Source organism: Poecilia formosa, unplaced genomic scaffold (assembly GCF_000485575.1).
Source record: "Poecilia formosa unplaced genomic scaffold, Poecilia_formosa-5.1.2 Scaffold280, whole genome shotgun sequence".
NCBI classification, from domain to species: domain Eukaryota; kingdom Metazoa; phylum Chordata; class Actinopteri; order Cyprinodontiformes; family Poeciliidae; genus Poecilia; species Poecilia formosa.
The window spans coordinates 759,549-784,588 of NW_006800219.1; the positions used below are offsets into that span (position 1 = coordinate 759,549).

At 39.6% G+C, this 25,040-nt stretch overlaps 2 protein-coding genes across 2 annotated transcripts; both read right to left on the reverse strand.

The window, feature by feature from the left end:
- Positions 1–536: 536 nt before the first annotated feature.
- Positions 537–10,745, reverse strand: LOC103151397 (NACHT, LRR and PYD domains-containing protein 3-like). The gene is made up of 9 exons (XM_007571437.2): positions 10,603–10,745; positions 8,889–9,183; positions 6,619–8,416; positions 5,850–6,029; positions 4,928–5,104; positions 3,981–4,157; positions 3,450–3,626; positions 2,823–2,975; positions 537–2,012 (listed from the first exon to the last, which is right to left on the reverse strand). The coding sequence occupies exons 2-9, from the start codon at positions 9,169–9,171 to the stop codon at positions 2,006–2,008; spliced, it is 2,952 nt and encodes a 983-aa protein (XP_007571499.1). The 5' UTR covers positions 9,172–9,183; positions 10,603–10,745; the 3' UTR covers positions 537–2,005.
- Positions 10,746–22,971: 12,226 nt separating this feature from the next.
- Positions 22,972–24,146, reverse strand: LOC103151404 (trace amine-associated receptor 13c-like). Its single transcript, XM_007571444.1, has 2 exons — positions 23,974–24,146; positions 22,972–23,794 (listed from the first exon to the last, which is right to left on the reverse strand). Exons 1-2 carry the CDS (start codon positions 24,144–24,146, stop codon positions 22,972–22,974), a joined length of 996 nt encoding a protein of 331 aa, XP_007571506.1.
- Positions 24,147–25,040: the final 894 nt, after the last annotated feature.

Genomic DNA, 25,040 nt, shown 5'->3' on the forward strand with positions numbered 1-25,040 from the left:
TTAATCTCATGTTCCTCCTGAATGCCGCTATGATCTTCCTTCCTGGAGCCTTTCACTAAAATATTGAAGCTTTTCAAAATAATTTCTTATGCCTTAAGCCAGATGGATGTTTGCAGGTGAACTAGCGGTGACCAAAGGAACGACCACAGAAACTGCAGCAGGTTTGGATTCAGAGAAGGATCTTTGGTGCACCCTAGTGACCAATGCCTGGAATAGCACCTTAGATGCTTCATAAAGATCTGATTCTTGGGTACAAAAATCTCTGAGCTGCTCCAGAAAATGTTTCCAATGCAAGTAAAGGAGATGCTGAAGCGCAATAAACTTTATTTTTACGTTTTAGATGTTAACCTTCATAAAGAAGAAAATAAAAAAAATGTTTGATATAAAATAATCAAAAAAGCTGCATCTCTCTAATAAACCATCATTTAGTCACTGAGCTCAGTGCAGCAGTAGATAAAATGACCAAACATCTATAGAAAATATTATGAAAATACCATCTAAAAACTGCATGAGGATGAAGAAAACTGCAGCCTGGAAACTGTTGAATCGAGTTTTATTCCGCTTGTTTTAGTTGCAAGCTGAAAATAAATCAGAGAGAAACTTTCCAGTTGAATCAAGTTCAGACCAAAACTCATGAACCCACAAAGTGGAGCTGATTTCGAACGCAATCTTCATCGATCCAAAGAGAAACAATATCAGCAGTGATGGCGAGATGAAGCTTCATGAAGCACTGAGGTTTTCCTCGTGAGCCGACGCGCCGCGGCGCTTCATTCGCTTCCACTGCGACATGGAGAGAACGACGCATGTAAAACAGGCCAAGTGAAAACAACGTGACGCCTTAAACTGAATAAACAAGCACAACATGTCTGTGATACTAATGCATCAGTTCTGATTATAGACTTAATCTGTTCATATCAAACAATGGAGGATCCCAAGCTTGTTGCAAACCTTGGGAACTTATTTCTATATAACTTAAAAATAAAAACCTTTACTGTGCTCAGGCTCGTAGGGCGCAGATGAAGCGCTTTGTCAGAATGTGTCAAAAACACATTACAGCTCATTTGACACTTCACATTTGAAAACATCAGAAATAAGAAGGAAATTAGAATACTGGTTCCTCAGTGTTGTTTTGTATTTTTTTTTTTTTTGACAAGTAATGATTTATTATTACTGTCTGATGTGTGAACCTTAGGAGAGGGTCCGAGGACTGGAATATTTTAGTAATTGAGTACTGCAGCGATCACTGTTATTAATAGAATACTGTGGAAAAATCCCTCTCTCTCGAAACATGGAGTTACGGGAGGAGAAAGGCCGTCACGCCAGTTCATTTAAAAATGCTTATAGGTCCCACAGAAAACGATAAAAACCCAGAAAATCTGACGTTATGCTGCTAGCGCTTAGCAACAACTCACAGGGAGAAGTGAGAGCGCTGCCCAACACAAATAATGACCCGGCCGGAACACGGTGCACTAAAAAATAAAACATAGTTTAACAAAGCTTCGAGGCAGATGCATTTTCCTCGAGGAATTTTCATAATTGAGGAACTTGAGTCATGGAATCATCCCTAGGTTGCATCACGCACAGGTGCGCAAATTAATTGCAAACGCACATGCAATAAAATCCTAAAATAAGAAAATGTGACAGGTGAAACAGCAGCGTTTTGCCATTTGTTTTTGATTCACAAGCAAAATTGGCGAACCACTTCTTGAATCGATCGCGTGTTTGATAACTGCGGTATATAACTAAGAATATTACTAACTAAGATGTTAGAACATAGCCTGGATCTGTACCATCTGCTCTGATGAGATGGAATCAGCCGACTCACGTCTCCTTAATCAGAACGCTTTTGAAACTTTAACAACAGATATGAGAAAATAAACAGGATAAAAAAAAATCTTTCATCTCAAAGTTCATCATCGTGAATCTCTTTTAAACTGCCTCTTCAAGCAGGTCATCAGGAGGATCGTCAGGACACAGCGATGCTTCTCTCTTTTCTCCGAGGTCACTACGTCCTGCAGAGAGAAGAAAGGAGCAGCAGATCGGTGAGCGCTTCCAGCCTCTCGTCATCAGCTCACAGTCACTGATGCAGCTCATCCAGGAAACCTTACCTTCAGCTCTCATCTTATCACGCTGGAGTGAACACAATGAACTCCAAGCTCACACACACGTACACACACTTAGCGTCCTCGGACGGCTCCATTCAAGTAAACAGAGGAAATAAACTGCTGAGGTTCACGAAGGCGTCGTTGCTTCACAAACACTTTGTTGAGGGATTTCCTGCTGCTCCATCCAAAACACACACACACACACACACTCTGCTGCTGGTGAACACGTTGAAACATCAGCTGACTAATAAACACGGAGGCTGTCCCTGAACACGTCTGGATGAAACTAAGGACAGAAGGACAAATGTCCAGCTGTGACGAGTGGACTTCAGCAGAAAGACCACCTGGTGGCTAAACGTAATGACGGTTTGTGAAATAAGAGTCACTTAGACTGATCTCAGAGCAGGGACAAACATGAAACTTTATCAGTTTGTTTCTGTTGAACAGGGAGAACAAACAGTCTTAGATCAGATCTAAGATGCTACTACAGATTGAACAATTACGAGCACGCAGTCTGGAGACATGCTGAAAAACCGGCAGCTGATACCGAGCTTGAATTCCTGGAAACAGGAACACAACAAGATTCTATCTCCTTGGCATGTCGCCATTCAGCATGCAGCTTTACTGGAAACACTGCAGCGTCGCTTTGATGCTTTGGACTGGGTTTGGTTCAGTACTGCTGACCGTAGCCGGACTCGCTCACAACCATCTACTGACCTTACAGTCTTTACGAGATCCTTCAGCTGCTGAACATCTGACCTCTTCAGTTTGTTCGACAGCAAGTCCAGTCGTTTCAGATGGGAAGGGTTGGACTTCAGAGCCGAGGCCAGAGAAGCACAGCTGACCTCTGACAGCTTGCAGTTCACCAGACTGAATAAACAACACAAGACGTGAGCTGAAGCCAACCAGACGCAGGTTAAGACAGTCCAACAGAACCAGTTAAAGATCGCTACTTAATATCAATGACATCATGCTGCTGCGTTCACAAAGACTTCAACTCTTAAAATATCAGCTCCACCAGCGTACGCGTCGATACAAACTCAGCTTCTGCAGCCAAATTATTACATTTTTTTACAGAAAGTGAAGAAATTAGGGGAAATTTCAGAGGAAATGCGAACAAATGTAGATTAATGCAGATACATTAATTATTGCACAGCCACAAAGACATGGCGTCACGAAGAACACTTAATGTAAAACTGACTTTAGGGACTGAATTAAACCTTAGCTCCAAGTCCAGGAACAAACTCAGGAAAAATATGTATTACAGCAGAAGACATGACCTTTGTTTTTCAAATTAATTATACCAAAGTATTCACTGAGATATGAAGGGAAATAAGCTTGCACCTGAGTTTTTGTATTTTGCAGTCAGGACTCTGTAGGAAACCACAGAGCTCTTTGACTCCAGCATCTTTCAGGCGTTTGTTGTAGTTCAGGTTCAGTTCTGTCAGATGGGACGGGTTGGACTTCAGAGCCGAGGCCAGAGAAGCACAGCTGACCTCTGACAAACTGCAGCTGCTCAATCTGAGTACAGAATAAGACGCGTGAGCTGAAATCAACAGGATACAGCTGAAACATGAACAAAGAAATATCCAATTGTTTTTTTATTGTTTTATCCAAATAAAAAATAACTTTTGACCTTCTCTCTGCAGACGTGGTTAATGCCTGTGAAATTAGCGCTGTGACTGATTGAACATGATGTTGGGAAGATGAATTGCTTGTGCTTTATTAACAACAAAGAAACTTTAACCGGACCAAGCCAGAGAAGAAGAAGAAACAAACTTTTCCATGGAGAGCCTCGGTGTAGATCACAAAAATATCCGCCATATGCCTACAAATTTCACATCAGAAAGTTAAACTAAAAATATGGCTTCTGACCTCAATATCTTTATTTTGCAGAAAGGAGTCTGGAGAAAACCACAAAGCTCCTTCACTCCGGCATCTTTCAGGCCGTAGTTGAGGCTCAGGTTCAGTTCTGTCAGATGGGACGGGTTGGACCTCAGAGCTGAGACCAGAGAAGCACAGCTGATCTCTGTCAACCCGCAGTCCTGCAGTCTGAAAATAGATTAAAACAAATGAGCTGAAGTCAACAAATTGAGGGTTAAAACTGAAATATGAACAAATTAATAAAAAATGTAGAAAAGAAATAAATTCACTGATTGTAGAAATCACAGAAACATGATGAACTGATGTCAGAGGAGAATGGGCTGGTTGACATTATATATCAAACTGTTGTGGCTAAGACAACAACATCTGGACTAAGTTTCTATGGCAACCTGTGGAAGACGGACCCATCATAGGTGTCAGTTCAAATATTAAAGGATTGCTGGCATCGTTGCTAAAAACCGTTAAGGACGTCAAAAGAAAACACGTCTCTGATGTGACGGGTCAAATGGTCACGATCCTCGGGTTTTATTTGTACAGACCGGACTGAACCCTGGCCTGCTGCAGGTGAAACGTTTTGCAGCATTTTATTGAGAGAGTCACCTGCACAGAGGCCCAGATACGTCTTGGTGTCCTGCTTTGTCGTCTTTGACAGCTTTGAACCTGTGACTGTCATCTCTGCAGGAGGTGATCAGACATTTAAAGCCAACAGGTTCTCCACCTCCTGAATTATTCACAGAAGTCTTCCTCAATGTTACACCAGAGATCTCCACCACATCACTAACTAGCAACCAGTAGCTTCCAGAGCCTTTTCCAGTAACTCGCCAAGGGGGTAATAACACAAATGGTCAAGAAAACAACATTTGTCCATTGGTGAAAGTGGACAAAGATAAAGTTTCACATAAGAAACATCAGCTCTAAACTAAAACATGGTTTCTGACCTCAGTTTTTGTATTATGCAGACAGGAGTACGTAGGAAACCACAGAACTCTTTCACTCCAGAATCTTTCAGGTCTGTGTTGCCACTCAGGTCCAGTTCTGTCAGATGGGTCGGGTTGGACTTCAGAGCTGAGAACAGAGACGACCAGCTGGTCTCTGACAAACTGCAGCTCTCCAACCTGAACAAAGAAAATAGTTAAGCCAACAGGATGCAGGTTAAAACTGAAATATGAACAAAAAAACAATACAAATGTAGAAATTAAATAAATTCACTGCATGTAAAAATCATAGAAACATGATGAACTGATGTCAGAGGAGAATGGGCTGACTGATGTAGTTTATCTATCGTTAAGTCACCTGTGGTGTGCAAGACAACAACGTCTGGACTAAGTTTCTACAGCAATCATTATTTATCTGCATCCAAATCACTGGAAGCTCATTTTTACTTATGGGACAAAAAATGGAGGAGCATTTCTTAAAAGATGATGTGGTGGTGAAGTACTACATCAGGCTTGTATGGTTGGTGCTCTGTCTTCTCCTCATCCGTTTTCCATGGATTGGTTGAAAACTTTAACCTTTCCAGACGTCCCCCCTAACACTGATGTACCTAGTCATTAATCTTCCAGTCCAGCATACTGCACACATTATACACAGGTTACTTGATGACAATAAGTGTTGGAAGACACTGACTTATATTCCTCATTTTTGTTCATCAGGCAAAAGCATTTTAATGTGAGAAAAATAAAGTTCAACAGACTAAAAGTCAGATATAATAAAAAATAATTCATTTATGAGGTAAAGCATTTTAGAAATACTATTCTGACAACATATTGTTTTAAAAGATAATGCATCAGAATAAAATTATTCATTACACATGTTAAAATATCCGTGATTGATTTTATTGGAGAAATAGAGAACACAAACCTCAAACACTTCACTATGCTGGCTGAACTCTCCAGGATCTCACACAGATGCTTCATTCCAGAGTCTTTCAGTTTGCAGATCTGACTTATTTCCAGTTCAGTCAGATGGAAGCGTTTGGACTGCAGAGCTGAGGCCACAACTTCACATTCAGTCTCCGAGAGCCAACAGCCACCACCAAGTCTGTGATTAGAGAAGAAATACTAAGTTGTATTTACAATCACACAATCCGTTATAAACACACAATAAAATATGATAACATGCATCTATAGTGGTCTGTCCATTGTCTCAAAGAAACAAAGGGTTGGGTGTTAGAAGAAATCGTAATGTCCAAGTTTCCATAAAAACCTAAACAAAGAGTTTATAAAAACAGCTAAAGATCCTAAGTGGTGAATCATGTGGTAGCAGCCCAGTGACTCAAGAGGGGTTAGAAGTTTAAAAAATGTCTCTGGATGATTGGATCTTTCATATAAAACAGAGATTTTCTTGAGTTGTCAGCATTTTCTATTAATTTCAACACAAGAACTGATAAAAGTGGGATATTTTTTTAAAATGATTTAAAAAAAAATTCTCTAAGTACCAAACGCTGCAACAGTGCTGTCCTGGATGAGGAGAACATTAAGATATTTGAATGGTTGAAATAGTCCAAAGGGTGAAGGAAGATGTTAAAGGCCAAAAAAATGCCCAGAAGCAATCTCTTGAAGAATGAAGAAGAAACATGAGGACAGCAAGGCCGAATCAGCATTCAGACCATGAAGACATCTGGACTCACACAGCCTTCCTGCAGTTTGTCACAGCTGGAACAAGTCTCAGTCGTCCACCTGCTGATGTCTTGTACTTCTCCAGGTCCAACTCATCCAGAACCTCCTCAGACATCTGCAGCGTGTAGGCAAGAGCTGAGCACTGGACCTCTGAGAGTTTCTTCCCTGATTCCAGGAGATGTTGAATCTCCTTACAAAATGAGAGGTTGTTCATCTCCATCAAACAGTAAAAGATATTGATGCTTCTATCAGGAGAGATATCATCAGTGTTCATCTTCTTCAGATTGTCGGTGATTCTCTGGATCGTTTCTGGGCTGTTCTCTGTCTGACCCATCAGGCCTCCTAGGTGTTTTTGGTTGGACTCCACAGTGAGACCATGAAGGAAGCGGACAAACAGGTCCAGGTAGCCATTTTCACTGCTGAGGGATTTCTCCATGACTTTCTTCAGGAGCTTATCCAGTGAGTAGCCATGGTCTGTTTTCTTGGACGCCATGAAAAAAGTCAAGAAGTAATACAAAGATGAGTGGTCATCTTCTTCCAGGAACATCTTCATTACCTCTGTGTTCCTTGTGGTGAAACTGTGGAGCATGTAGACAGCAGCCAGAAACTCCTGGATGCTCAGATGAACAAAGGAGTAGACGGAGGTTTTGCCCATCCCCGTCTCCTCTTTAAAGATCTCAGTGAACACTCCTGAGAAAGAAGCGTCTTTGATCTCTATGCCACAATCTTGGAGGTCTGATTTATAGAAGATGAGGTTTCCATTTAGCAGCTGCTCCAAAGCCAGTTTTCCCAGAGACTGAACCATCTTGCTGACGTCTGGATCTTGCTCAGCTCCTCCGTCATACTTTTTCTTCTTGATTTTGATCTGAACTACCAAGAACTTGATGTACATCTCAGTCAGGGTCACGGGCAGCTCTCCTCCCTCTTTGTTCTTCAACTCATCCTCCAGAACATCAGCAGTGATCCAGCAGAAGACTGGGATGTGGCACATGATGTGAAGGCTTCGGGATGCTGTGATGTGGGATATGATCTTGTTGGTCTTCTCCTCGTCATCTCTGAATTTCTTCCTGAAGTACTCCTCCTTCTGTGAGTCGGTGAACCCCCTGACTTCTATGACCATGTCAATAAACTCAGCAGGGATCTGATTGGCTGCTGCAGGTCGTGTGGTTATCCAGAGGAGAGCAGAGGGAAGCAGTTTCCCCCTGATGAGGTTTATCAGAAGAACATCCACTGAGCTGGACTCTGTAGCATCAGTCAGGATCTCTGTGTTGTGAAAGTCCAGAGGAAGTCGACTCTCATCCAAGCCATCAAAGATGAACAGAACCTGGAACTGTTCAAAGCCACAGACATCTTTGGTTTTAATAAAGAATTTATGAATTAGTTCCACCAAGCTGAACCTTTTCTCTTTCAGTGTGTTCAGCTCTCTGAAAGTGAATGGAAATATGAACTGGATGTTCTGGTTGGTTTGGTCTGCAGCCCAGTCGAGAGTGAACTTCTGTGTTAAGACTGTTTTCCCAATGCCAGCCACTCCCTTTGTCATCACTGTTCTGATTGGTTCGTTTTTTTCAGGTTCGGGTTTAAAGATGTCGTCTAGTTGTATTGTTTTTCCTGGTTTGCTGGTTGCTGTTTCAATCTGTCTGACCTCATGTTCATTATTAACCTGTCCAGTTCCTCCATCCAAGATGTAGAGCTCTGTGTAGATATCATTTAGAAAGGTTTTCTTTCCAGCTTCTGCAATGCCTTCACGGAGACACTGGAATGTCTTCTGCAGATATTCTTTATGGCCATGTTGACACCGACCAGCAAAATCTGAACAAAGAAGTAAAGATACAAGAGGAAACACTTCAGCAAATTAAGACTCAGACTAAATTTATTGTTTTTATGTCAAGTTATTTAATCGAGGGGGTCATTGCAACTACAGACCATGAGAATTTAATTCAGACGAAACTTGAGACCGAAAATGGCAGACATGAAAATGAAAAATGTAAAGAGGGAAAATTGTACAACTTTGCCTATTAATAAATGCACTCTTATTCGTAGACTCCATTTACATGAATTGTACGTGGACTCTATTGGACTTTAGACCACCATCATTACGTGGACTCTATTGGACTTTAGACCACCATCATGTGGTCTAAAGATCCTGAACCAGTCTTTACTAAGGGTGAAGGGTTTCTTGTCTTATGTACCTCTGGGTCAAGCATCTGAAATCCAGAACGGACTCTACTTTGGATCAGTTTTGGGCTCAGAAGGATATGAAGTCCTTCTGTCTGTTACTGACCTTCAACTACTGCAGCTTCAAGACTCAGGTCACTGAGCTTCTTCACCAGGTCATTTCTGTTGATCTTTTCCATAATAATCCCCATAACCATTACAGCTCCAGCAAACTGGTATTTCTGCACCATTAGGTCCACGACGTCGCACCTCTCCGCCTTCTCCAACTTGGAGGATTTGATGGACTCCATTCCATTCCAGGTCTCTTTCTCTAGAAGCCATTTGAAGCGACGGAATTCATCATCAACTATATCATCCAGGATGCCAGCAAGCTTTTCATCCTCGCACATCTCGACCTACAACTTAAATCAGAAGAAAATATGTTAGAAAATCTCTTGGTTTTTTGTCTAATCAGAGGCCTCCTTCAAAAGTGTACAGCTTTCACAATGAAGTTTGCTGTAGGGAGAAATTCTGAAACTTGCACAAAAAATTTGCAAACTACGACATTGTGTGTAGACATCACCATAGACATGTCAGAGCACATGGATTTGCAGTCAACTGAAGTCTGAGCAGCTGCTCTTGCAGCTCTGCTCTGACATGTCAGAGCCTGACAATAAGAGAACTGATGTGAGCACCAAATGTTTCTCCATCTTCAATCATCTCCATCTTGCTGTACGGAGATGCTTCAGTTGGTTTGCAACAACAACTGAAGCATCTAATCTGTGCAATGTAAAAAGTTTTTGTATAATCTACACTAAAATTGTGACAGACTGGCAACCTGTCCAGGGTGACCCCGCCTCTCGCCCAAAATGTTTCGCTGGAGATAGGCAACATGACCCCTCCTGACCCCACTAGGGACAAGGGTGTACAGAAAATGAATGGACGGATGGATCTACGGTAAAATACTGGCAGCTGTGGTTGCCAGAATTTTACAGGAATTTACCGTTTTTATACGGTAAAATTATGGCAACAACAGCTGCTGGTATTTTACTGTAAATTAGAGATGTTTTTTTTTTCACAGTATAGTTCTCTGGTTACACTGAGTAGTAGAAAATATTGAGATTCCTTCCTGCAAATTATCATTTTCAGAATTGACTAAGGCGGATGTCACTAATTTACAGTCTGGAAAATGAAATCTGTTCTGAAAGAAGGTTCAGCAAACTCTTTCTAGGAACTCTAAGTGAAATTACTCTGAAAATGAGTTTCTGGTTCCAGAACATTTTTTCTCACTGATAAACAAGGTACATGTATGACTGCAACTTTACGAGCTTTCAAAAGCTGTGCAGCCCAGACTGAAATGAAGGTTGCTGAATATTTTGGTCGCAAATCACAACACCATACCTCAGTTTTCTTTCACTTCCCAATTATGAAATACTTTGTTTGACTCACAAGAATACCACTGGAAGGTGACAAAATATGATTGATGTTCAAATGATGAGCACTTTTACATAGCATGATTTGAAAATCAGACCATAAGCCTAGTTTTTGCCGAGGCTGAGTGTTTAGAAAAAATCCTATCATGTTATGCAAGTACAAGTATTTAATAGGGATATTTTTTTTTAAAGCCAGTGAAGCCAAATAAATAACCTGTTTCTCCTGATCTTATCATGCCTGACTCATATGAAGCCCCTCCCCTCCTTCTCACAGCTAATATATAATTTCAGATTGACTAAACTGCAAAAATTGAGTTTTAAAATATTCACTGCGGTCCAAAAAGCTCAAAGAGAATAAACTCTCTCAAGACAGTAGGGAAACAAGACAAATATGGAGTAAACACTCACCCTGATCCAGATTTTTGGTCCTCCTTCTGCTCTGCTCTCAAATGGAGTCTGAGCCAAGCAGACCGGTTTCTCCTGATCTTGTTATACATGAGCCACCGATGCCCCCTTCTTACAGAATAGGTGTGTACATATGTGTTGAAACATGTTAGGAATCCTCTCTGATAATCTTTGCTTTACAAGGAAACAAATGAAGATCATCAAGTTCAGATTTAACCTGGTATGCACTGCAAAAACACCAAGCCTTACTAACCTTACGTTTTGATCTAGGTTCTAGTGCAAACAGGTGAGTGCACTTGAAATACGACAAAACTAACTTACAAGTAACTTTTCAGAAAGAATTACGTACTTACGTTCTAAGTACGTAATTCATTAATATTGATTTTAAAAAGTGCTAGTTGCACTGGAAGATTATTTCACTTAGAACATGAAAAATATCTTGTTACAAGACTTATAACAAGACATTCTTCATGTTTAAAACACATTTTAGGATCTTAGTCCATTTACATTGCACCCTAGTTTTACCCAACAACTACAATAAAAACAAAAAACAAACAAACAAAAAAAAACAACTACAATAAAAACAAGACTAATAATAATAATAGTTGCTGCTCAATATCAGGGTTTGCTGCAAAGTCAGTAACTTGATGTAATCAGCTGAGTTTCCTCAGATTGAAAAAACAAACAAACAAACTTCTTACCAATTGAAATAAACAGACTTTATTGCATTGTTCAGTAAATAGGATAGACCCAGGATGAGTGTTTTTGAATTTGAATTTACATGATTTGATTAATCTGACTAAATATTTCTGAATATAGACACGATGTCTTTGGTTGAGTGTCTTTACAGTACATTTGTTGGGAAGTCATGCTTTGTAAATTAACTTAATTTAATTCATTTAAACATCTTGAAAAATGTTTAAATCTACAGACACAAAAAAGTCTTGCAATTATTTTACATGTGGACCTGAAATGTGTTATTTTTAAAATGAAGCATGCATTTTTCTTCAATAAATGTATTAATTTGTGTAAAAGCTTGATGTTATTCCTCATGTAGACCTGAGAGTCTGATAACATTTTGGTATTGTTTTCCTCAATAATTAGGGATTTTTTTAAATGAATTTATTAAATTAAGTCAAATAGTTCAACTTGCTATAATGATCCTCACCTGTATATCCCACCCACACAATCCTTAAGATAATATCCAATCAAACCTTGAGCCCCGTTAGCTTTCGGGGTTTAGGTTACATAACCAGTTTGACACAGCTTGAAAAGGTTAAATGTCTGCCATGTTGCAATAGATTTCAACTTGCCAGAGGCATTTAACATGTTTATAAGTCTGTCACACTGTTGTACAAGAATTTCAACCAGCTCTTGATTGCATCGTTTCTGCATTGCTTGCACGTCCCGGTTTGGGCAAAGTTTCTGTTGTCACACAGATGGCCTCACATTTGACTCTAGAATGTTTTTGCTATATGAAGGGGTAAATGGTTGACAGTGTCATAGTTATAAAATATGGCCTAAACCAACAACATCTCTCTATTGTCTCCCATCAACCATCTGGTAAAGCAACAATCTATATGAGAGAAAATCATTGAGCGTAGAATGATCTTGCATTTTCTAACAAACTGCTTCTTAACCAGACTTTCAAAGAAAGTTTTAAGTCAATAACTACTCCTTATGATGGCCAAAGTCATGGCTATCTCATGGCTTTTGGACTGCAGGGTCACTCTACAGCTCAGGACATTGGCACATTTCAAACAGCGTCACGGCTCAGTAGGCCAGTCAGAGTCCAGTGACTCTTAAAGCACCTTGTTTGACTGTATACTTGAAGCTGTCTGATCTGATTCTGTTTGAGACAGTGCTCCCACAGAGCAGACGGCCTGAAGACAAACATTGTGATGGTTTGCTATTTCTTTGAAATAGTTCTACATTAAAGTGCCAACTGGCAAAAAAGCTTAAGTTGATGTTTTAATAAATATGTAGTCATTTTAATTATAATTCTAATATGTGTATTATTTATTAATCTTATGACTTCTACCATCATAAGTTATAATGTAGACTGGGTTTGTTCCAACATCTATGCATTACTCCAGGACGAACTTATGCTGCCATCAAGTGGCCAAATTTGGTAATTACACTTCTAATTTTTAAGTTGAAGTTTAACATTTTGACCTGTAGGTACCAAACTAGAAAATTCCTGCAGAAATTTTAAGGGGCCTGCCAAAGTGTGCCCGTCGGTTTGGACCCAGCGTTCTGATACTAAAAATTAGCCTTAATGTTAAAGAAAGCTTCAATGTAGTCAATAACATGTGGAGAGTCAGAAGCATAAATTTGCTTTAATTTGTCATGTACTTATCTGGTCAGATTGCACCACCTGGGACATCTAAAAAAACAAGAACTCCATCTTCTCCTCAGACTGGGAGAGGTCCAAGTCCATGAGGTAATTGAGGGTGTCCTTGACTAAAAATACACAAGTCATTCCATCAACAGACAGCTATTATGAACAACTTGGTTGCTTCAATTTAGATACATTTGCTACTTCTCATGGGCCAAACCTCCATGTCCCGTTTCCTCTCTCTCTTTATGGCAGCATCTAAGGATCGTTTCACATGGAACAACCTGCAAAAACTGACTAAAACTGGAAGACCAGGTGAAAAACTGGAAGGGTATTTAACTCTCTCTTTTTCCCTTCACAAAAAAATCAAAGCAGCCGGACCAAAACAAAAGTTCAAGAAACACTCATTCTTGGCTCATGTCCTCAAATATTTTGTGCCCTTTGTGAACATAACAGTTACACAGAAATGAGGCTTCATAAACAGGTTTTGTACACGCACATTGAAAGCTTTATTTATCTTTGCAAATTCAAAAGTGGCTGATCTTGAAATACTTATCAGTTTTCTGTCAGAGGAGTTGCTGGAAATATTGCATCATTGCAGTAGATAAAACAATCAGGAGCTACATGCATATTCTGTTTTATTTTGAAATTGAAATGATTTGAAATAGGTTTTCAATGAGGCCCAGATAGTTTTTCTTATTTTTCTAATACAGTTAGTATAACTGTGAAAATAAGTTTCACAATTTTTTGCGTTGTCATTTTGGCCTGGTGGGACCAGTTGTCCTGTTTTCGCTCTTTCTTTTGGAGTAGAATCATTTTTGGCGTTAGTCCGGTACTAGAAGGGGCTTCGACGGCCCTGTATAGGGTTGGCCCCCTGCTGTACCGTTTTGTTCTTTTTGATCGGCTCACCTGGCCCAACTTTCTATTAATACATTTGTGAGTTTTGTCATTTCTTTTGCAAAACTCCTTTTTTTTATTCATAACCATTTGCATCATTCAATGGGGTATATGCCAGGGACTTCCGTTTTAGCACTTCCGCATTTTTTAGCCACATAGAATGCTTCCGGTTCGCAGGTCACTCTGTGTTAGGCGATGGAGTTTTTCACTCGGTCCTTGCTGGATTTGCCCAAAGTAAACGTTAACGACGTTCATCGGATTATTGAAGCAGCTTCAACAACTCCGACGTCGAAAAAGGACAAGGGTTTTAAGCTGTATGTGTGCAGTTTCATAAAGGACTTCCAAGGTAAGTAATTGTTTTAAGTTCTCCGAAATGCCTGTATATGTGTATAACACAGCTAAGCTAGCCAGTAAGTGCTTTGTAAATGTTACGTGTCACACACAGTCACAGCCTTGCCTTGTGAAGAATCTAATGTCCTTGTCCGATAATGCAAAACGTTGAATGCCAAATCGCTACCTCAGACTAAGGCTCTCCACCTGTTTCCGTAGTTGGCGGATTTCCTCCCGGAGAGTATTGTTTTCCTCCAAAATCAAATCCACAACTGCAGGGTCTGGAGCTGAGGCATAATCGTGTTCCTTAGTACAGACATTAGCCGGTGGGTTAGCCTCCTCCTCGCTGTCCTCTGGTAGTGGTCTTTTCCTCCTCTCCCAAACCCCCGGTCGTGGAAGGGAAAAATTATTCCACTGGAAGAGAGCAGGTACAGCTCCCTTTTTTAACCTTCGTCTTCTGATTTCAGACTCAGGCTCTTGTATGTCCTCACGTTTGAAATGCCGGCTACAAACTCTAGTGTGAGCTTTGATGGCTAAGTTAGCTCTCCGGATAGCCACTATCCATTTTTTCCGTAACTCCTCATCAGTAGGGAAGCAGAAAAAACTGACAAATTTATTACACCTGCTACTCACCGGACACAACGGTACACAACAAAATTCGGATGTTGTGCCAGTTGCTCGAAGATATGTCACTTCCAGTGACTTCTACATTCTCACAAGTGCTGAGAACTATATGGAAGCACAGGCTACCGGACACATTCTATGTGGCATAAATCTAAACGGAAGTACGTCACCACCTCTCGTGGCATATACCCTATTAAACCTCTCCTTGTTTAATCTCTCCCCAATCACACTGCACGTTTTACTGCTGCAGCCCCCTAGTGGTTAACATATTGTAACTTCACTAGCAGAACTAAAGTTCAACTCACTTTTGTCCTGTTAGACTCCCTTCACATGGTCAGCATTTGTCAGGTTTTGGTGGAATTAACCTTTTTTTCTCCCAGTTTTAGTCTGTTTTTTGCAGGTTGTTCCACGCAAAACGATCCTTGGCTCTGCATGTATCTGGAGAAGATGCGGGTCACGAAGTAGAAGCGGAGCAGGTGGTGGTCAGACTGATGCTGACGGACCTCTGTGTACTCGGTCCCATTGTTCATTTGGTTCAGACAGCCTCCTTCCACCAAGCAGTCCAGCTCGCAGCTCATCTCACCCTTGCTCTATATCTCACACAATGCCGGTACAAGACTATATATCACATATAAAGATACGCCTAGAAACATTTACCTTTCCCTAATGACAATGCCTATTTTTAGAACTTTCGGGTGACCAGGTGCCCGTGGGCACCGTGTTGGTGGCCCCTGCTCTATTATTTGGAAAAACTCTAAATACTCCAAATATGACTGTAGAGTTCTGCTACATTCCAAGTCAGTTCCAGTGGTAACAGATCTGAGTTTAATTTATCAAAATGGGAATCACAGATGTACTAAGAGAAGAACTCCAGGTTTTAGTCGAAGACTGTGTAATTCATGCAATTGAAGAATTTATCCGCCATATTTCAGAAGAAGATTGGGAAAATTTGGCAACAGGACACCAAGATGAAAGCTTCAGAGAGAGGACTAAATATCTGCTGAGGTATTTAACACAGGTCTTTTCAGATGTGGTTTTGAACCCAATTACCACCAATACAAATATAGAGACTTAAAAGTCATATTTAGAAACGTCGTTTCTCAGGCCTTTGCTCAAGCTATGGGTATTGAACGAGGACTTTGAATCTGAGTGTGCAGAGACATTTAACATGTTTTTCTTAAAGCGTGTGATATTGGCGGTCAAGTCTCCCTTCGAAGAACCCAAAGAGCTGCTAAAGGTGGGTTTAAGATTCAGTTCTTTGGTGCAATCTGTCATCATTATCATCCAGGAACTGATAACGATGAGGCGTGGAATTGAAGATCTCAGAAAGTCATGTGAGAATGAGAGAAAAGAGACAATACGGCTTTTTGTGAAATGGCTGATGTGTAGAGGCATCAGGAAGTCAAAGACGTGTTGCTGTCTCTACCTGAAAGACAGAAGAATTAGTAGTTGACAAAATCTGGGCTAAATGGAATTTGAAATCAAGCAGAAATGGCTTCCAAGTCTGAGCCAGAAGGTTTTCAATGACATAAATAAAACCTTGGGCTTCTCTGCTGGATGGTCCCTGGCTTTAATGGAACAAAAGTTTGTCGACAACATAATCTTGTCATGTTTTGAAAATGAAACCAAGAAGCACCAGAAAAAGAGAGGCAGTTTTATTACATTCTCGTGCTGTTGAAACCTTGACATGCAGTTTCATTTGCCCTGAGTTTTCTTAATTTCATCCACCTTTGGTTGTTGATTGTTTCCCTTTATCGATTCAGCTGTTTTTGTTTTCTTATCGCCCCGTGTGTATTTAACCCTTGTGCGTGCGAGGACTGAGGCAAACCAAGAGGACTATGGCAAATGATACAAGTTTTACATGTGTGGGCTCGGTTGGACCCCATTTCTACAAGGGGTAAGTTCACCCATGTCTCTTTCTTTTCGTGGGATCCTCTGTTGTGGTCCGTTGTCGACTCCAAGCCAGTTCGAGTTGTACTCACGCACACAGTGTGTGCAAAGTCCTGGTTTTCACTAAAGACGCCCATCTGTCCCTCCGTCTATCCCCAAGACGCCACGCTGGAAAAACAGAAAATATTGCACATTTTCTGCATTTTCATTTTTTGAAGAGTGGGGGGAGGGGGTGTTTTTTTTTTTTTTTTAACAAGCATCTAAAATGCATATTCTTAATCAAAGTACAAATATCTGAGTGCTCCTAAATGCCTCCGACGTTTGTTTGTTTGTGATTCTCTACAGTTGGTTCACCCTTCTTCGGTTGTGCCTCACAGGTAAGCGCTGTTGGCAAAAGTTTTTCCAAGTTGTTCAAAAATGTGTTGATGTTGATTCCATCATAATACAAATATGGCAGAAAAGTAGTTCACATCTTTTTCTCTCCTTTTTTTTCCCATAGGATGGCTTTAATTAAGCTCCTTAGCAAGAGACCAGACACACCATTTTCAAGGCCTCCCCGTTTCACATGTCCTGAAAGTCACAGAAGATATGAGTTGTTTCTTTAAAGATAGATCTGCAAGGCCACAAACAGTCAAAGGAAACAAGCTAGTTATCATAAGTGACGGAATAAATTTGACAGTTAACAATTCGAAGAATTTTCATCAAAGTTAAAGAAGAGTCCTCGTACGTTACGAGGGTCTGACCCACCATACACAATAAATGTCAAGGCACAAACGCATTTTTTAAAAGGCCTACATCAGTAATTTCAGAGGACTTTGTGGAAAAGGCATAAGCTTCATGCAACCTCCAGCTCCGTTTTCTCCTCTCACGATGAGCTCCGTGGCAAAGAGGCTCATAATGGACATTGATTCTGCTACATAACGAACAAACATACATTTCTGCAGCTCTTTGGGAGCCTCTGGAATCAGCAGATATAAAACTTAATAGAAAGTTAAGTTTTAGTGAAAGTTATTAAACAATACTTTTACCGTGAACAAAAAATCCCTCTCAAAATATTAATGTTGCCTTTGTTGATTTTCTTGTGAAAGAAGATTAAATTTGAGTTTGAAAAATAAATTTTTGGGGTTTAAGTCATGACGTAATTTGTTTTGTGTAAAGTTATTTCGTATGTATTAATGGTTTTGACAGAATTGGTTTCTACGATGGCCCTGAGGCGCAAACCACTTAAACAAATTGAAAAACACAACATTAACAAGGCACAATAACAAAAACACAAAATTAAGGCAGCGCATTTACAAAAACACATTTATTGTGGCCATTTATGTTATTTTTTTCACAATATTACAGCATAAGGAAACAGCATCCAATGTTTACCAATGTTGCTTTTAACGTTATTGTGTTCGCCAGTTAAAAACTAGTTGCAGATTTAAGAGGGCGCCTCCTTGCTGCTCTCTGGATTATTTTAATTTCAGTCCACTTAAGGTTTACTGTTATATCAAATTATTTTAACTCAGACTTGCTTAATTTATAAGAAACATCTTTCAGACAACTGACATGCCCTAATTGTGCGTGCGAGGACTGAGGCAAACGTAGAGGACTATGGCAAATGATACAAGTTTTACGTGTGTGGGGTCGGTTGGACACTGTTTCTATACAAGGGTTAAAATCGTTACCATGTTTGACCACAGATAAAAAGCAACTTGCAAACTTCAGGTAATCATAGCAATACGTTTTCAATAATCATTGCAAAATACTTTATAAAGTTTGGTCCATTTACTTGTATTAATTTACTGGCAAGTGGGCCACATTCAGTATGGCAGCTGCTGTGACGTATCGCAGCAGTGGGCCTGTCCACTCAATGAGGCGTCGACATATTCATGTCTATGGGTAGAATGATCTTAAAGATGCACCGAATGAATGCAAACTACCCAGCATTGGCTGAGATGGTGCAGTTTTTTAAATCAGGGGTTTCCAAATTTTTCTATGCTTTCTGCAGGAATCTGTCACAAAACTGTTTGCAACACCCTTATTTATACACAATTTCTATAACATATGGCTTAAAGTAAAGCTGAGAAAATTGCTGATACCTTAATAAAATATGTATTCTACCTCTAAGCAGTTTGGTTTCGGTCAATACTGTCAAAATGACTAAAACGTATTTTTTATATTGGACAACTAATTTATTTTACATCATTTCTGCTGTAAAAGATCTATAATATACATATTTTATCATGGCTGTTGTGAATATTGCCAACGAACAAGGCATTTAGTCCAGTTTTGGTCGTTTATTGAACTTTTGGAAAACAGCGGCTACAGTGCAGAAAAATAAAAAGGAGAAATAATGTAGAAAAACCGATTAAGAGTAGCGAGATATTTGCTACCGGTTGTTCGTTGTTATCTCGTCTCCCCAGGTCCGTTAATGTCGTGTGTAAAAGTGAAACCACAAAGACAACACTCATTGTTCAACTGAACAATCAACCAGAATTTTATTCCAAACAATCAAGTGCATAAAAATCACACCAACAGCTCAACATGGTCATCAGATACCAAAGAGAGTGTGGCAGTTAAGACAGTTCCACCCCAGTGAACTGACCAGCTGTTTTAGCTCAATTGCTGGGTTTCGAAATTCAGATGGAGGGCCGGAAGTGGATTTCTCCGGTTCAAAGCAAAGCAAAATTGATCATAAGTAAACTAATCTCCTAAATGGGCTGGAACAGTCGAGGCATCTCGAAAAAATATGCATATATTTAGGATATGATCCATATTATCTCGGTAAGAAAAAAAAAGACTTCTCATAATCTTGAGGATTTACCAGGTGTCGAGGCCATCCACAAAACTAACTACCTGGAGCTGCAGACCTCGTATTATACGATGAGCCAGAAGAAAGTTTTCAAAAGCCTGGAGAATACAGTCATTTAGTTTCAAGCTGGGTCAAGCACTTAGGATAAAAAGCAGCATTAGATGGCTGTCGACTTGTTTCTGCGGGTGAGTAGTGAGTTGTGCTATTTTAAGTAATTTTAGTCTATGATAACGATGCTACCGCTAACAACAAACTAACCCATGTCTTTTATGAGCTTGAATCTCCTGGTATAATTTGTTTAGCTTCTGTAAACCCAAATTCATGCTGGAGTTGTATGTTAATGTTGAGTCGTTGTGACGAGGTCCGATACGATTAACACCGATCTACAGAAACGAAACTCCGTGTTCGTGTCCGTTCGTGGCCAGACACGAAGCATGTGGGGGGATAGTAACAGCTCACTGTGACTGTATGGCTAGGTAGGTTATATTTAATTTATTTAGCTTTTTTCATTTTTATTTTTTTAGCATGAAAGTCCCACTGAAAAAACATTATATTATCTGCCTGTGACTCGGCACTGAGCTAGCTGCTAACAACATTAGTGGTCTGGGGACAACCACGCTAGGGAATAAAAATAATATATCTTCCCTTACATGTGAATGCTTGTCTTTCTAAGTAACTGTCCAATAACATATCTGGCATTGTTAGTTTCCGCACCTCCTGTTATTAGCTGTAAATTGTAAGTTTTTAAAAAATAAGTCCCCAACAACACTAGTAACAGCCCATAATAATGACGTGTTGCTGTTTCTACGCCAGAGACCGTGCAGGTGTAACCAAGGCCCAAGGGATGAATTAATTGCTGTCTAAGCTATCCTCCCAGTGTACTTTCCCAGGGCACGAACAATAGATGTGTTCATTTCATACAGAAACATTTTACTCAAGAAAGTGGGACCAAAGTTTATCAGCTATTTCGTCCCTTCAAACTGGTTCCTACCGCAGAGAGCTCTCCTGACCTCTCTGACCCAGGGCAGATTTTGATTATAAAAATTAGCACACGTTTCATATAATATCTTCAAACTCTTATAAAACAGACATGAGCAGTTTCAATTACTAAACATCTGTTACACTCAATATTTGATGATTAGTTTTCAACCTCTTTGGTTATAATGAACTAAAACATTTTCAGATGAATATATGACTTATATGCTCTTAAGAATGTGATCTACTATAAAAAAAACTACTGATTAGACTAATTTTAATCAAATCATGATCATTATATCTAAGAAAAATGTTCTACTGATTAAGTTATGTGTTGATTAAACCATGAGTCTCAATCTAACCTAAAACGAGGCCTACTCAAAACAATCAGGATCAGTCTAATATTTCAACATGCGCTAAAGTTAAACATAATTAAAACTAGCATAATTAAACAAACTTTTCCAACAAGAGCAATTCAAAACCACTCCTATTCTTATTTTTTTCTCGGTCTGCACGCCATAACCTCCTAGTGACAACAAATCCACTGGACGATAGAACAGAGATTGTGTTCAGGATTCAGCAACAAAAACACGCAAAGAACAGGATATTCAGTCCGTCACTGTTTTATGGTTTGAGGCTTGTTGTTTATTTTGCAACTAATAAGTGATCGTCTGAACACAGCGTTGGTTGACGACTAGCTAATTGAAACACCTGCTCTGCCAATGATCTATCTAGGGTTAGTGTGAGTCACCTTATGTTAGCCGAACCAAAACAAATCCAATTGCACAGCACAACATCTACGTGTTAAAGTTGCTAAAGTCAAGCTAACATAGCTGACTGACTTCCCTCTCCCTCCTATTTTTTTTATTAAAACCTTTTACTGTACTGACCTGTGAAATGTGATGAGGACTTTGTTTTATAGTTGTCGAAGTGTTAGCAAAGCACTGCGTTCCTTTTTCTTTTATATACACTGATTTAAGTCATGAATCCAAAACAAACTGAATTGAAGCCTACTAAAGACAAGCATAATCAATCTAATAGATTGGAACCGCATGTTTTGGTACGTGCTGGTGGCAAGACAATAAAATGTTTACATGGTCCTGAAATAAAAAGGAGAAATAATGTAGAAAAACCGATTACGAGTAGCGAGACATTTGCTACCGGTTGTTCGTTGTTATCTTGTCTCCCCAGGTCCGATAATGTCGTGTGTAAAAGTGAAACCACAAAGACAACAATCATTGAGCCGACAGCTGAGCAGCTAGCTTGCTGCCTTCTCTCTCAGATGCAGATAGGGTTTATTGCAGCAATGCCACCAGGGGTATGACTTTTGAAATTGAAAAACATTTTTCAGCTAATACTTTCCTAGTTACCTCTTCAGGGAGAGGCTGATTTCAAACAACTATTCCTGAGTGAATCAAAGAGAGCTTTTGCCAAGAAGACAGAGGACCATGGTAACTGCATCTTTTTGCACGGACAGTCTCTCCCACATGTAAAATACCGAGTTCCATCTGGTATCGACTGATTGAAGCAGTTTTTGCTCAGGAAATTTCTGCTGCTTTTGAATTTCCTTGAGTTTGGTGCTGTGTTCAAAGCCAGAAACAAGTGCACTCGTTTTCTTGTGGATGTCAACCAAGTCCTTTGTTAGACAATCTACGTCTTTTTGAACAGATATGGCTGGGAAGCATACCGACTATAAGACCCAATTATAAAATTAAACACTGACTTTATTAAGGAAAATATAAATTTTAATTCTGTGGTTATGGTGTCACTTTCAGACTCACTCGTAAAGGTTAAGAAGAACTCAAAATACTTAGTAGTTGCTTTTATTCCATATTACTTTATCTAGCATTGGCAATATTCCATATTTAACTACTTATCATTTATGTTCACTTGCAAATGCACAAGGATTACATTAATCATTTAAAAAAAGGAAAGTAATAAGATTCAAAAAATAGAGCAGAGGTAAATCTCATCTGATACAATATCAAACTATAGAACTGCTAAAGTAGAAAAGCTGAAGCTACTACAGGGACCCCAGTGAGAGTTGATTAGAATATTATTTGCTCTTCAGAAAAGTCTGACTCGTGTTAGCACCAGCTGCCACACTGCGAGTATCATAAGTGCTTGTTATTTTTGGCTTGACAAAATGACAATAAATAATTCAAATGTCATAATTTGATTATGTAAATCTACATATTTTACACCAAAATAGCAACATTTTAGCCAAATTCCTTTGTAATATTCCCATGGCTTTCCATACTTTGTGGTTTATGGTACAGAAGCATGAACATTACCATAGTTTGAGTTTCAGCAGGGTAAACATAGAAATCAACATCAACCACTTTAATTTCTCTTAAGAGGAGAGTGGTTATTTATGAGAGACAAGAAAGGGGTAGAAAAGTTTAAATTCAACCAATAACACATGACCACATTGGTGCATGTGGTCATCTACGTACATTTGAAATGTGAAATTGATGGTGAGCGTTTTTAGATTTTCTTGTAATTTTCGTTTTTGTCTTTAGTTTATTTTCTGTACAGGGGCCTCACAGGAGCCAGGCTTCAGTATTTGTAAAGTGACAACAAGTTTTACAGTTTTTCTAAACCAAGGGTAGAACAGGGCATAAATAACAGGGTTTAGACAAGAGTTAAAATAAGACAGATAATCTGCTGCCAATACAGAGGAGCTACTGAACGAATCAGCCCCTGCCAGGTAGACGCAATAAAACGGACAGAAACTTATCAGAAACAGAACCACAAGGACACCAAGAGTCCTGGCTGCTTTTAGCTCGGATTTTGTTGCTGTTGGACCTGAAAGCTGCAGTGTGACGGATGCAACATGAGAGCGCATGGCACGAGCCTGAGAGACTGCCACCACAAACACTCTCACATACAAGACTATGATGACTGTAACTGATGCAATGAATGTTAAAACCACATCAAAAGTTCCTGTGATGAAGTCAACAACAGTTACACATTCTCCATAGCAGGAGTTATCCTTGTTCATTGGAATCAGATCGTGTTTTATAAATAAAATGCTATAGACAGCCGAACAGAGCCAACACAGACAGACACACACTTTGACTCTTCTCTCAGTCACTCTGGTTGAGTAACGCAGGGGGTCACAGATCGCCACGTAGCGGTCGATTGATATGAGCACCATGTCCCCTACTGAGGCAGAGGTGATGGTGAAGCACAGGTAATTATATATCAAACAAATTTTATCACCAAGAAACCAGCAGCTTGTGCTTCGGTAGATTTCCCCAGGCATTGATATGAGACCCACGAGCAAATCTGACACAGCCAGAGAGAGGAGGAGGATGTTAGTTGGTGTGTGGAGCTTCCTGGATGGGAGAGAAAAATGTCATTAAACCAACAATGCATCAATATTTTTTTACTTTAATGTCTTTATTAAAAATCTAATTTTCACCAGGCCCCAAATTCTTCCCAAGGCAATAAATACTTGTTTGGTTGCTTGATAAACCAGTTTTAAGAAGAAAGGAAGGTAAGATAAAATCTCTGCCTGAAGTGGGAGACTGAGATGATGACGAGCAGATTTAGAACCACAGTGATCAGAGAGATGAAGGACAGTATGATTTGAACAAGAACAACTTCAGTCCAAGGAGATGTTGGCGTTTTGCAGGAGTTATTGTAGAGATGTGGAAAGCAGAGGTCTGTGCTGTCTTGAGTCCTCATCCTCAGCGACCAGCAGAGACCAGCACCTCTTGTGGATATCGAATCAGTTTAAGTATCAGCCCACCAAATGACTCCTCCTCCATTTCCATCTGTCAGTGTCCTTTGGATTCTATAGCAGAGTGATTGTTTGAATCCTGAAACAGTTTACTTCAGTCCAAACGTGTACATTTTCATAGAACAAATTTTCCAAATACCTTTCCACACTGGTTTCATCAGGTAGCTTGTAAAATTCTCTGATGAAGCTGCTTCGTCCATGGGCCAGAAGCCAAAATTTCACATTTTTGTCGATTTCAGGTGGCGAACCCTATCCATATTTTTTGAAGAGATACACGTCTCTAGTTAATATTTTTTATATGGTAGCCCTTCCATAATGAGGGCTGAGTCATAGTTATCAGCTCACAAAGTTAAATCTTTCGGATAAATTCTGTTTTTTTGAGACTGGTGTGTGTCTAACAAATATCCAACCATGAGCCTAAACGAAAGATCTGTAATACCGTGTTTGGCACCACCTTAAAGGCGACATGTGGCTGTCATTTAACCCATCTTTTGAGTTTCTCTGACCAACACAGAAGTCACTGGAGCTCTTTAATCTAAAAGTGAAACCTATTGTTTTTTTCACTATTTAGCCTTCTTGTATCCAGGGTCATCAATACTCAGACTCAGGATTCAGAAAATGTATAATATGTCCATACTCTCTGCTTAAGGGAGGTATTAGCAGACAGAATAACTCTCACATAATAATTCTCTGTGTTTTCTGGTCTAATTCACGCTTGGGCCAGAATTTGTTCTACGCAACAATACATTTTAACAGGTTTTCCAAAAATGTCTGTGTACATATACATTTCAACACAATACTTATTTTAATAGATTACATCTTCACTTGTAATTTCAACA